This window comes from Amblyraja radiata, chromosome 2 (assembly GCF_010909765.2).
Source record: "Amblyraja radiata isolate CabotCenter1 chromosome 2, sAmbRad1.1.pri, whole genome shotgun sequence".
Lineage (NCBI taxonomy): Eukaryota > Metazoa > Chordata > Chondrichthyes > Rajiformes > Rajidae > Amblyraja > Amblyraja radiata.
Window position 1 is genome coordinate 70,041,405 of NC_045957.1, and position 13,755 is coordinate 70,055,159.

The window sequence follows — 13,755 nt, forward strand, 5'->3', positions numbered from 1 at the left end:
GCTTTAAAAGGATTGAACGTTCGTACCCCATCATTGCTGCTGCTGCTAATTATAAGAATTTGCTTTGTTTGACGATAGTCCAGTTTGTTGATTTCTTACAATTGCTAAAAGTCGTGCTACTTGCAGTAATAATTAAGTGAATCACTATAAGACAACATCTAAATTAAACAGTTAAACAATGAGCCTAATTTGGCAGCTGCTGCAAAAGTTACATTGATACTGTCCTACGAATACAGAAAGCCGCATTAAGCTTTGTAAATCTGACAGCATCACATGGTTGGTGGGAGGAGGAGTGGGGGTTGCTATTTGATTTATCTTAATTTGTTGGGTTGATAAACATACATTCCCCCTGCATAAAATGTTTGTGAAATATTTCCAGCATTTTTGTTTGGAAGCTCACCCTTAGAGATAACAATGCATTTCTGTCATTAGTCTTGACAAACTGTTTGAAAGTGGTTTTGTTCTGCTGTTGTCATAGTGCACATGAGAATTCTGTTCTAAGTTTACTGCTGACAGAGAGCTGATATTAAGAGTAAAGAGTGATTCTTGACAATGGAAGGAATTGAGAAATTATCATTTCCTTGGAGAGCACTGTTACTTGCAATTATAATTAATATTTTAGACTTGAGAATCAAATGTATAATTTCTGAATTTGGGTGTGATGCATTGGGATAGTCGGTGATGAGAAGGACTGTAGTACCCTGGGAACAGCAGTCAGAACAATAGCCCTGTGGATTGCTCCAATTCTACATTGAAAGAGAAATGCCAAGAATGCAATAGTTATTTTGATTCCCTCATTAGGGGAGTAGTAAGTCTTTTTGTGAATGCAAAACTGATTCCAGGATGAAGTTTTGCCTAGATTATGAAAGAGTGATAGCACAAAATCTGGAGGATGAGGATGATCAGCTCAAGATCCTGGTCCATTTCAGTACCAATGATATTGGTAGAAATATCGTGAGATCCTGCGAGCAGATTGTAAGAAGTTTAGCAAAGACCTCTAAGATGGATATATCCCAATTACTTCCTGAGTATGGTAATAGCAGAGTAGAACAGATAAATACATGACAAAAGAGATGTTGTAGATAGGTGAAGAGGTATTGCTGTCCTTGGCATTGCACTCAAGGATAGATGAAGGCTTTGGAGAGGCTGCCGAAGTTGGACCTAAATGATGTTGAGATGATTGACTATAGAAGTGGGGAAGTGGGGAAATTGGAGAAGCTATGGTTGTTTTCCTTGGAACTAAGGAGGTTGTGAGAAGACCTGAAAACACAGAGTATTTAAAATCATGAAGGAACTAGACTAGGGTAGATGGGGAGCTACTGTATCTGTTCAGGGAATTTAATGAATATAAAATGATCATTAGCCAAAAGTATCATGAGGAAAACTCGTTCTACAAAATGAGTTGTTAGGGTCTGGAATGTATGGCCTTTAGAAGGAATGGAGACAGTGGAGACAATTTCAATTGTAGCATTGAAAAAGAAGCAGGTATGTATGGAAAAAATAGCTTTTAGAGTATGGGAGAAAATGAGTCTTGCTGGAATGATCTTGCATAGAGGTGGGATAAACTAAACATGCCCAATGGCCTCCTTCCAAGCTGTAGCCATTCAGTGATAGAGGTTATTTAAAGAGAATATTTCCATGTGAGAAGAGCATAACCTGAAGCCATTGGTATAATGTAGAAATTAAATTGAGAATTCGGAAGTGACGGCTTTGCCTGAACAGAGGTGAGGATGCGAAATTGCTACCGTAGGAAATGGTTGAAGTACGTTATTTCATGCATTAAAGAAGAATATGGTCAAGTCTATGAGGGATAGGGGAATAGTGATGAATTAGATGCGGAATAACAGGATTAGAGCGAACATGAACTAGTTGCGTCAAATGGCATGTTTATTTTTCCTGTCTATCCTGTCATCATAAAATAGTTATTTTATGAGATTCCTTATGTTGATCCTAAATTCATGAACTACCTACATAGTGGAGAGATGTTCTGAACTTATTCTGGTGTGTTCATATGCAGCACAAGATTATTTGATATATTCTGTTGCTCCAATTTTTGTTGTTTATTTTTTAAACATACACAGCACATTATGTTATTTACAAAAATCTATATAATGCTTAATTACATGCAATTAATGCAATGAGTGATTTACAAATACTATTATAAAAAAGGTTGTTGTGTTTATTTCTGCACTATTGCAATAAAGTTTCAATGGCATTTGAATATATAAAACACAAGGTTTTAAGATCAAGATCCTATAAAATCAAGTATCCTATCAGTGACCATGGATTTCTATTCCTAGTACATGAGTAACGTGGATTCTTGGTGTAAGGCCTGTGGAGAAGTGGATCTTCCCTCAGAGCTGCAAGATCTAGAAGATTCAATTCACCATCACCAAGGTTTATATGAACAAATAACATTGGCATACTCTGAGGTAAGTGAAGTAATACAGAACAAATTACAATATATGGGCATACATTTAGGCCACCTTTAATGCAGGTTCCTTTCACCATCTTGACAAACAAAAGCATAAAATGATCTGCCTAACAATTTATTTGCAAGGGTACTTTTTTATTACTATTAGAATGTATTAGGAAAATCAGCATAAAGATATAGGAACAAGGAAGCACGATTTTAAAAACATTTTTAATGTAATCTTTATAAATGCAAACCTGAGAGATTAAAGTAGTATAATTTTTGAAAAAGAGGCAAAAATATTTAGGAAAAGACATTTGTGGAAGTTTTTTAATTATAAAGTAAATTGTTTTGGTACAGTTACTCTTAAAGATAAAGAAAATACATCAAATCTTCTGTTTGCTGGGTTATCATAAAACCAGACATGAATTTGGACTTAGTTCCATCCAAATTTCTGGATATTCTGTACAGGATTAGCATTCATCTGTTTTTCCATGGTTGCCTGGCTCAAGTAATGAGGGTGCAGCATTTTGAAGGGAGTTTTGCACTATTGGCACAAAAGGGATCCTCGATAAAACCTGTTGGATTTCAAAACTTATTTCTGAAATGCTCATTCGTCCTTCCTTGGAGTTCTTTTTTTTCTAAGTTTATGTTTGTCAATTCATACCCTTTATGACTTTACCATGGGATGATATAAACATTTATCATTTAATGGCTGAATTTTAACCAAACTTTAACATGCTTAATTTGTGAAAAACACGAAAGTTGTGCATGAATTTACAAGGTTTTTGAATGGGATCAGAATAGCTTGCATAACTTTTCTATGAATTGATGACATTCCCATTTCATGGAATTGCTCAGACACAATTATCTATTTTTAATAAAATTATTAGCTGATTCATTTATAGGGCCTGGGTCCCTGTGCTTGTTCAAACTGCAAGCATGTGCTGCATTTCTCACAGGTAATTTTAGAAAGCAGTCATAAACAATGTTGGGCTAATATATTTCATTTTCAACTCTTTAATCTGGAAGGCAAAATGATTTGGCGTTTCCAGCTGCTGCTTTCTTTACAAAGCAGAGTATGAAATATTAGAAAATAATTAACGGAAATACTTAGCAGGTCAGACAGTATCTTAAAAGAGATCAGTGTTAAATCATTGACCCTTGGAAGAAATTTTAGATTCTTAGATTTATACTGGCACAGGAAGTTCACCTTTTTCAATAGAGCAATTCAGCCAATCCCAAATTTACTGCTCTTTCCCCATAGCCCTTCACTGCCTTTCCTGTTTCAATTACAAGGCACTGATTAATTTGGTTTCCACAATGCTCACACTCAATATATTCTTTAATTTTATTTTTTTCCCTTCACAGATGATGCTTCAGCTGTGCAAATTCCCACTGTTTTTCTGTTTTTATTGCACAACTTCCTGCTTAATGCTATATCTTTATCATAGCTACTGCGTGAGTGGTTGGTCAGCATCCAACCTCGGTTAATCCAAGATTTCCTTGAAACTATCAACTTCAGCTTTTTGTTTGCCAACTTCCTTTTCATTCCCTGCTAAAGAGTTTGCCTGCTAATGAAGCCTTCACGTATGCCTCGAGAAGTGCTCCCCCACTGCTATTTTGGCTAGTTTCCATCTTACGCACGCTGCAGTTCAGACGAATTTCTCATTCCCATTTCCTGTTGACACCTTAGCCACATCCTCACTATTCTTTTTGATTGTGGGTTCACACCCCTCTTGCCTTCTACTATGCTTTGCATTTAAAATCCTATTTCTTGTGATGGTTTCCTTCGGAACATTTCCATAAATTCTTAATTTCTTTCACTCTGACCAGTTATGCATTACCTTCTCTATGCCCCACCATGAGTAATCATACATTAATCAGCCAGTTTGAAATCTGTGAAATTCTCTCCTTCAATGTCCCTGACTCAGCCTCTTTTGCTTTAAGATCCATTTTATGACCCAGTGCTGCAGGAAAACATTTTAGCCCTCCCAACTAAATTTTTCTTTGGCTTGTTCTCCTTTTTGGTATTGTTAATTGAAAGTATGCTGCTCAGCCATGAATAGTTTTGCTTTTAAACTTGTTTTTTAAAAAATCCCTAATGGCCCTGTCCCACGGTACGAGTTCATTCCAAGAGCTCTCCCGAGTTTTAAAAAAAATCAAGCTCGTGGGAAGCATGGAGAATGAACATAGCGGGTACGTCGGAGCTTGGGGTCGTCTCTTAGCGGCTCGTAACGCTAACGGCAGATACTTGGGAAGACTCGCTAATGGCAGGTAAGCTCGGGAAGACTCGTGAAGATTTTTCAACATGTTGAAAAATGTCCACGAGAGCCCCGAGTACCGACGAGCGGCCATTATCGTAAATCTCCGAGTTCGAATCAGGGCAAACTCGGGAGAGCTCTTGGAATGAACTCATACCGTGGGACAGGGCCATTAATCAGCAACGTCAAAACACTTGAAAATCATCTTGGTAATTTCACTGATGATCTGTTATGCGGTACACCACCTGGTGCCCCATTTATAATGCAAGGCAACAAATTAGATTTTGGGTCTGTGGTGCATTTCCCGTGCCTTCCCATGCTGGGGTATTTTGATAGATGTGCACCTGAACTGTGGGGGGAACAATCAACCTAAAGTCTGAAGAAGGGTCTCGACCCAAAACATCACCCATTCCTTCGATCCAGAGATGCTGCCTGTAGTACCTTCCCACTCAAACTAATATCTGACTTGCCAGGTGGCTTCTGCTGGAAAGAGTACATTTGTTCATTGGTCAAGATCATAATAGATTCTGCTGGATGCCCTCATCAGTCAAAAATGCTATTAGCACTCATTGTTTTGCTTCAGAAATTGGGAAAATTATATCTTTAAGCAAAGTCATCAAACAAAGAAGGGGAAATGCTTCTGTTATTACTTTAAAGCCGAAGCATTAAGGGCAATCAAATAATTGTAAAACTTGAGGCATGATTGAATTTGCGGTGACCTATAATTGAGTTGCTTTTTACAAAAGATGAATTTAGATTTACAGTTTCATTTTACTTATATTCAATTTTTTTAAATCTTGTGCAGGTGAGTCAAGATGGAAAAGTTCTGCTGGATAAACTCCAGCGACCCCTGACTCCAGGAAGTGCTGACTCATTAATGGCAACAGCCAATTATTCAAAGGCCGTTCATCATGTCTTGGATATCATTCATGAGGTCCTCCACCATCAGCGACAGTTGGAAAATATCTGGCAGCATCGCAAGGTTCGACTTCACCAGCGACTCCAGCTCTGTGTATTTCAACAAGATGTACATCAGGTGAATGGCAACATTTTATTGGTGTCATGGTACAATGGAATGGGGTGTTATGTTCGCATTTAGAGAATTTAATGTTATTCCTAACTCCATTGTATTTTTGTTCATACATTTCTTTTTTCTTTTTTACAAATAAGCCACCAGCACTTCAGGCAGTTAATAGAAAGAATGTATACATTTTAGACTGGTGAATTACTGATACGTATTTGAATCTTCTCAGGGATTGATTGTTTTTTTAATTTTTTGTGGAAACATTGTTTCCAAAATCTCTAATTTAAAGTGGCGGCTCACATCTATCTTCTTTGACTGTCCTTATGAAAATACACCTCATCATAAAGTAAATTAAAAATTGAGGAACAGTTTGAATATGACTTCTATCAATAATTCACATTAAATACATTGCATGCGAGGCAAATTCAAATCTAATATTACTGAAGTAGTGTTCTAATCCATGTGTAATTGAGATTAGCTAATTCTATATGTAACTTTATAAGATTTAACAGACCAAAGGCTGACATGACTAAAATTAAACTTCAAAATTGTAATATATCCAGGAATTAATAACCAGCAACAGTACAATACTATACGATACAATAGAACTTCATTTATCCCAGTAGGGAAATTGATCTGCCAACAGTCATAAAACACAAGACACATGAAACATGAAATTAAAGTGATGAGTGGAACGGATTGGGGATGTGCATAGATATGGGGAGGGGGGGAGGAAAGGGGAATCAGTCTACCCCACTACAGAAGGGGGAGGAGTCCAGTAGCAGGTCGGTGAAGTGAATGACCCACCTTCCAACACCACAATGCCTTTCCACAGTCAGCAAGGCAGAGGTTAGGAGCGTAACAAAGTACTTTCCACTTTCCCGTGTGATTGCACGTTCCACAAAGACTCAAGAAGATTGACACAATACAGGACGGATCAAAATGCTTAATTAACATTTAGCTTAATAGCACCCTCTATCTTATACATTATTCCCTCTAACACTGGTGCTCTGTGACTGCTATATGTACCATATACAGAATATACTATGGTTACCCACTGTGTAAGCTCTAATGGAACCCCGCAAACTTGCAATCTCACCACCAAAGAGTTGGGATAAAATGCAAGTGAAGTCCAGCACCTTTGTGTTCCCCACCAAGCCTAATATAATGCTGACCTGAAAACAAACTTATTTTCAACATCACAGTCTCGATCCCTGAGCTCTGTACTCGACATCGCTGTCGGAGTGCATTAATCAGACATTCCAGAAGTGATAGACACAAAAAACTGGGGTAACTCAGCAGGACAGGCAGCATCTCTAGAAAGAAGGAATGGGTGACGTTTCGGGTCAAGATCCTTCTTCAGACTGGTGAATCAAGATACAACATTGCCAGGTGTTCTAATAATTAAAAGCACGAGAATGGTGCTATGACTTTTTTTTTACTGAAGAAAATAGGGAAAAAATCTGATAAAATACAAATTTTAGTCTAAACTAATTTGGGGGCATTTTTCAATGTTAAAGGCACAGTTTTCATGTAAGTTGTCCTTGCTGAGTCATTATTTTGGCCCCATCACTGTGGCAGTTCAAAGCAAGGACAAGGGTGATTAAAAAAAATGATGCAGCTACCTAATCATGTTTTTTGTCTTGGTATTAGAATAACTCTTTTGTAAAAATTGGATTATCTTGATCGTGATGAATGACAATTAATGGTACTTTAATGTCACATGGACTTTGGTACGGTGACATTTCCTTTTACATATAGTTGTAACAATATTTTTACAGTAGGCACAATTTTACTTAATAATAATAATAATGGATGGGATTTATATAGCGCCTTTCTAATACTCAAGGCGCTTTACATCGCATTATTCATTCACTCCTCAGTCACACTCGGTGGTGGTAAGCTACTTCTGTAGCCACAGCTGCCCTGGGGCAGACTGACGGAAGCGTGGCTGCCAATCTGCGCCTACGGCCCCTCCGACCACCACCAATCACTCACACACATTCACACACATTCACACACAGGCAAAGGTGGGTGAAGTGTCTTGCCCAAGGACACAACGACAGTATGCACTCCAAGCGGGATTCGAACCGGCTACCTTCCGGTTGCCAGCCGAACACTTAGCCCATTGTGCCATCTGTCGTCCCAACCTAACTTAACCCAACTTAACCCAACCCAATTTAAGTCCAAGAGTGTAAGAATAGGAGATTATGCTGAGGCAGGACATAAGTGTCGCCATGTTCCCGATGCCATTTTTCATCCTTCACGTTCAAAATTGGTAAAAATGTCTTAACTTGGTCATACGAGCTGCTATTGTGATCATTGGTTTGGGCAGAATACCTGAAAGTTCATTCCTTAGAGTGGTTTTGTTAAATATTTCAGGTGTTGGACTGGATTGAAAATCATGGAGAAGCTTTCCTCAGCAAACATACTGGAGTGGGAAAATCACTACACAGAGCCAGGGCTTTACAGAAGCGACACGAGGATTTTGAAGAAGTTGCACAGGTAAGTTCAACTCATGCATGCTGGGAGATGAAGAGTTACATTTGATTTTCTATCAAGAGATGCATGATATTTGTGTATTCTTAAGGATCCTGTGTGCAAGGTTAATCCAGGGCTTGTAGTTCCATGTTATATCTCCATGTTAATTATCCATTTCATCTTGCTCTGACTCCTTGACCTCTTGGAGTGTTCAAATGAAGACCAAACTAAGATTGAGAAACAGCATCTCATCGTATGACCAAGCTCATTACAGTCCCTGGCACTCAACTGAGAATTTGGCAATTTCAGAAATGTACTCCTGCCAGTTGGCGTCAGTCCAATCGGCTGGGTATGCCAGCATTCTTATTTATGATTTACAGTAAATGCATTGCACCATATCTCAGTTTCAGAAATGTTAACTGTTTTCTCTCCTCAGTCCTTATTCGTTGCCTATTTAAATGTTTTCCCTAGAGTTAACGAGCCTCGACCAGCACCACAATGATTTGCATTACAGTCTCACTTGGCCTCCACTGTATCACAAACTTCCCCTTTGTTCTCCTCACCCCTCCCCCATGGATATTATCTATCTTTTCCTAAATCTGATGATAGGTCACTACCTGTTTCTCTCTGTACAGATGCTACTTGATCTGCTAAGTACTTCAGGATTTTAGACATTGCAAACTATTCAAACCTTAAATTTTGCAATTGATTTGTAATCTTTAAAATCTTACTGTGGTGCATCTAAAAAATTAATTAGGCATGGTTATATGAAATGAGAGCGAATGAGTTTGTAGAACCTTAAAATAAATTGTAGAAGGATCCCCTTTGTTCATCGTGTCCATACCAGATAAAGAACTTACTCAGACTAATTTCACTTCTGAACTCCGTGTGTAGCTATTTAGGTATGAGCCATCGTGAGTTCTGCCAGGTGCTCTTTAAACATGAAGACAGTTTGTGGCTGTCACACAATGAGGTTCAGAACATGGTTTGGGTGCAAAATAAATTCCCCATCTTCCTCACTCCCCATCCCCCCACTTGTAATAAGGACAGAGTCCCCCTTGTCCTCACCTTCCACCCTACCAGCCGTCACATGCAACAGATCCTCCGACATTTTCGCCACCTCCAACGGGATCCCTCCACTGGCCACATCTTCCCTTCCCCTTCCCTTTTGGCTTTCCGCAGAGACCGTTCCCTCCGTAACTCCCTGGTCAGTTTGTCCCTTCCCACCCAAACCACCCCTTCCCCTGGTATTTTCCCTTGCAACCACAGGAATTGCTACACTTGTCGCTTTATCTCCCCCCTTGACTCCATCCAAGGACCCAAGCAGTCTTTCCAGATGAGGCAGAGGTTCACCTGCACCTCCTCCAACCTCATCTATTGCATCCGCTGTCCTAGGTGTCAGCTGCTGTACATCGGCGAGACCAAGCATAGGCTTGGCGATTGCTTCGCCCAACACCTCCGCTCGGTTTGCACAAACCAACCTGATCTCCCGGTGGTTCAGGACTTCAACTCCCCCTCCCATTCTGAATCCGACCTTTCAGTCTGAAGAAGGGTCTCGACCCGAAACGTCACCTATTCCTTTGCTCCATAGATGCTGCCTCACCCGCTGAGTTTCTCCAGCATTTTTGTCTACCTTCGATTTTTCCAGCATCTGCAGTTCTTTCTTAAACACTCTCCATCTTCCAATCATTTTGCAATCGGCGAGGGGCGGCACGGTGGCGCAGCAGTAGAGTTGTTGCCTTACAGTTCCAGAGACCCGAGTTTGATCCTGACTATGGGTGCTGTCTGTATGGAGTTTATACGTTCTCCCCATGACCTGCGTGGGTTTTCTCTGGGATCTCCGGTTTTCTCCCACACACCAAAGAAGTACAGGTTTGTAGGTTCATTGGCTTGGTATAATTGTAAATTTTCCCTATTGTGTGTAGGATAGTGTTAGTGTGCGGAGATCACTGGTTGGTACAGATTTGGTGGGCTGGAGGGCCTGTTTCCACACTGTATTTTTAAACTAAACTAAATTAAACTAAACTATTAAGTCAAGAGTGTTTTATTGTCATATGTCCCAGATAGAACAATGTAATTCTTACTTGCTGCTGCACAACAGAATATGCAAACATCATATATGACAAACGAGACGGAGAAAAGAAAAGCTCAGTGTGTATATATACACATATTCACAACGTACCCATATATTTTACAACGTACCCATTTCACATTTTAGCTGAAATTGTCCGTTTCACCCTTACACTACACTCCACCCCTTGGAGTCATCAATCTACATTAGCGGCCATCTAACTACATTTTACTGCGTATACAAACAATAATAATCAAAAGTACAATATTATAATGATTTCTCTATGAATGTGAGGTGATTATGTGTAACATTAACTATCCATGCCATAATGGCGTGAGTTATGTGTTCTATCAGACAACGAGCTAGTTTTGGAAGTCTCTGTGAAAGCAAAGCTTATCTCATTAGCCTTGCAAGCATCCCCATGATTTACTCGCCCCTCTTTACTATGCCATAAAGCTCGGGGAGGGGGCAGTGGCGTGTCTCTGATAAGAAATGCTATAAAGATGGGTGTTGGGCGCCCTTTCGGTGAGAGTACCTCAGCCTTCGACCGTGTCGTGAACGGTGCCAGGTGATCAAAAACGAAACATCCTGTGGCGTGCTCTGATGAGTTTGCGAGTGCTTATGGGTTTACGTGAGTATATGTAGAAACACCCTGCGGCGTGTCCTACTGTGTACTCGGGATTTGCGAGTGCGTTCGGGGATATACGAGGAGACGTGATTGTATGTGCCTTATTTAGTAGTGTAATAAATTACTGAATGAATCAAACTGTTATTTGAATTCAGCAAGCAAAGTGGTGTTTTGAACACAATTTCACCTCACATTAACCCCACACACCCTAAATCCCGTTACATTCGGCCCACAGGCTCAATACCACCACTCCACCCTTTTGGCACTCCTCACACGCAGTAGTGAAGCACATAATTGCAGAATATTATGCCAACCACCACCAAAACAAGTCCAGTCATCAGCCATTGCATAATATTAATATGCCTCCAACCTCTGAACCACCAATTCCACCATGCGCTCTCCGTGGCCTCATCGTATTTACCAACTCTGTTCAAGGCCTCAACCTGTTATCGCATGTGGGCCACCAGGTTTGTAATGTTTTCATTGGCATCCGGTATGTAAATGCAGCATTCTCTCCCTATGATGGCACAAATCACAGGTAGTAGGAAGTACAGGGCCATGCGATTCTGCAAGGCGACAGCGGATTGCCACCATTTTGGCACTCAGGGCTTGGATAGTCTGCCCTGCCTCTACTAGCCCCAGAGTGGTCCTGTTGTCTGTGATGTGGGACGTGCACAAACTCAGTTTACGTGGGTACATATGCAGGAGTGAGAGATAAGGGCCTGTCCCACTGCGGGGACCCAATTTGCGAGTGTAGAAGAGTTTAGGAGAGTATGAAAAAGTGTCATGGTCGTGTTGTATCGCCAAAGTAGAACACCTTCTTCGACCTTCCTCGACTATGTAGGGAACCGCCTACGTATATGTTGAAGATCTCCTTCGACTATGTAGAAGACCTCCTTCGATCTCCTTCGACCTCCTTCGACGATGTTGAAGACTAGCTTCGGGAAAATTGGACACCGAATAGTGGAGAGTGAAGATGACCACCTTCGACTATGCTAACACTATCTACGACTACCTTCGACTACCCTTGATTACCTTTGATTGCCTTAGATTACCTGTGAATAGCATGCCGACCTACTACGACCTACTTCGACTAAACCTACGTTTCCAAAATTCTGCTGCGTCTTTGTGTTAATCCAGCACTGTGTGTTCACTTTGTTAACCAGCATCTGCCCTTTCTTGTGTATGACATTATTTGTATCCGTGGCAGTTGATTGTGCTGGAGTAACACAAAGACGTCACCCATTCCTTCTCTCCAGAGATGCTGCCTGTCCCGCTGAGTTAAAGAATGCCCACGGTAGACTCACGAGTCACTACGGTAAACTTACGGGCTACTACGTTCTTACAACGAGTTTAAAAGTTAAACATTTTTACTTCAAGAGTAAATTTGACTTGTGGAAATCTTTCATCCTGTTGAAAGATTTTCACGAGTTAACAAGTTTCCCGAGTGCCTGCCGTTAGCGCTACGAGTTCCGACGATCCCGCTACGTTAATTCTACGTGATTACCACAAGTTTGATTTGTTTTAAATTCGGTAATATAGATAATCAGGGCCCATTGTCTTAATGCCACTGCCCCCTCCTTGGCTGTGGACCATTGGGGGGGGGGGGGGTCGTAAGTCTGATGATGGGGGAAGGGAGGGACCCTGATCCACTGCCTGCTTCCCGCTATGGTTATCATACCAGATTGTCCCCATCCCAGGTATTAATGTCATCCCCCCTTATCGTTAGTGAACGGACTTTAATCGGGTCAACTTACCAGTCCGCGAGCTTAGCTGCCTCAGCTTGCTGGAGTCTGGCCAACCCACAAGCAGTGTCCACCGCCTGGTTTTCCATCTCCATTGCCTGGTTTCTGGATTTCTCCACTGCCTCTAATAGAGTCAGTGGGTGCTCCTTTAATTTATCAATTTTGTCTTTTAGGTTTTTTACTTCTTGTTCTTTCTGTTTAAGACTCTCATGCCGAGATTTAACTATTGATAGTAACAGTCAGAATGCTCCTTTGTGGCTCCCCTTTTACTTGTGGAACCCGCTCTTTTAACTGTGTCAATATATTATGTCCGATTGTAACATTAAGTTTGTTGATTAGTGCATCGGACTTGTCGATGGGCGTCCCGGATTGAGTAATTAAGTTGGCCAAACTCGCAAACCCGTCCTTATTATCCACCCACCCTGGAATCCGATAAGTTGCAGGCTCCACTGCTTTTTTTGACTTGCACATTATTTATTACCAAGTGTCTGTTATCTGAATCCTGCCGACTACGCCAAATGTTGTGTCCGATAAATCACTGGATTCAGATAACGGTTTGTTTCACTCAGTAATTTATTACATTACTAAATAGGGCACATACACTCACCCATCCTCGAATATCTCCGAACGCACTCAAAAACCCTGAGTACACAGCAGGGCACGCCGCAGGGTGCTTCTTTATACACTCACATAAACCCGTACGTACTTGCAAAATCATCAGAGCACACCACAGGATGTTTCGATCTTGATCACCTGGCAACTATTTTGTGTTGTGTCTGCCAAAGTTACGCTTTCCCAGAGAATGGCCCGGGAAAGGCTGCATTCCCAGGCAATGAACACAGGTGCGAGGAGATAATGCGTTTGAAAACTTGTTTTCAAGAGGCTATGGAATGTAGGGCTGCTAACTTAGCTGAAAACTCCATTTCACATTTTAGCTGAAATAGTAAGATTAAACGAGAACTTACTAGTTTGAAGTTTGATCTGTTTTTTATGAGGAGTTACGATGAGGGATTACGTGAAGAAGCCCGCCAGGACGCATGCGTGTCATTCTTCAAAGCAGCGGTGTGAAATCACAGATACCTGTAATGACTAAACATAGTAAGATTAGAGAAGAGATACCAGTTAAGTA

General features: G+C 40.7%; 1 protein-coding gene across 6 annotated transcripts in view; it reads left to right on the top strand.

Moving 5' to 3' along the window:
* The window catches only part of trio (trio Rho guanine nucleotide exchange factor), a 341,131-nt gene that overhangs the window by 144,551 nt on the left and 182,825 nt on the right, over window positions 1–13,755 (top strand). For all 6 annotated transcript variants that reach the window (XR_004416575.1, XM_033048380.1, XM_033048401.1 and 3 more), the window contains exons 8-10: window positions 2,301–2,432; window positions 5,483–5,713; window positions 8,084–8,206. Coding sequence is in view for 5 of the 6 variants with exons in the window: in XM_033048380.1 (XP_032904271.1) it covers window positions 2,301–2,432; window positions 5,483–5,713; window positions 8,084–8,206 (486 nt within the window). In the remaining variant the exon portion in view is untranslated. The remainder of the gene's footprint in view (window positions 1–2,300; window positions 2,433–5,482; window positions 5,714–8,083; window positions 8,207–13,755) is intronic.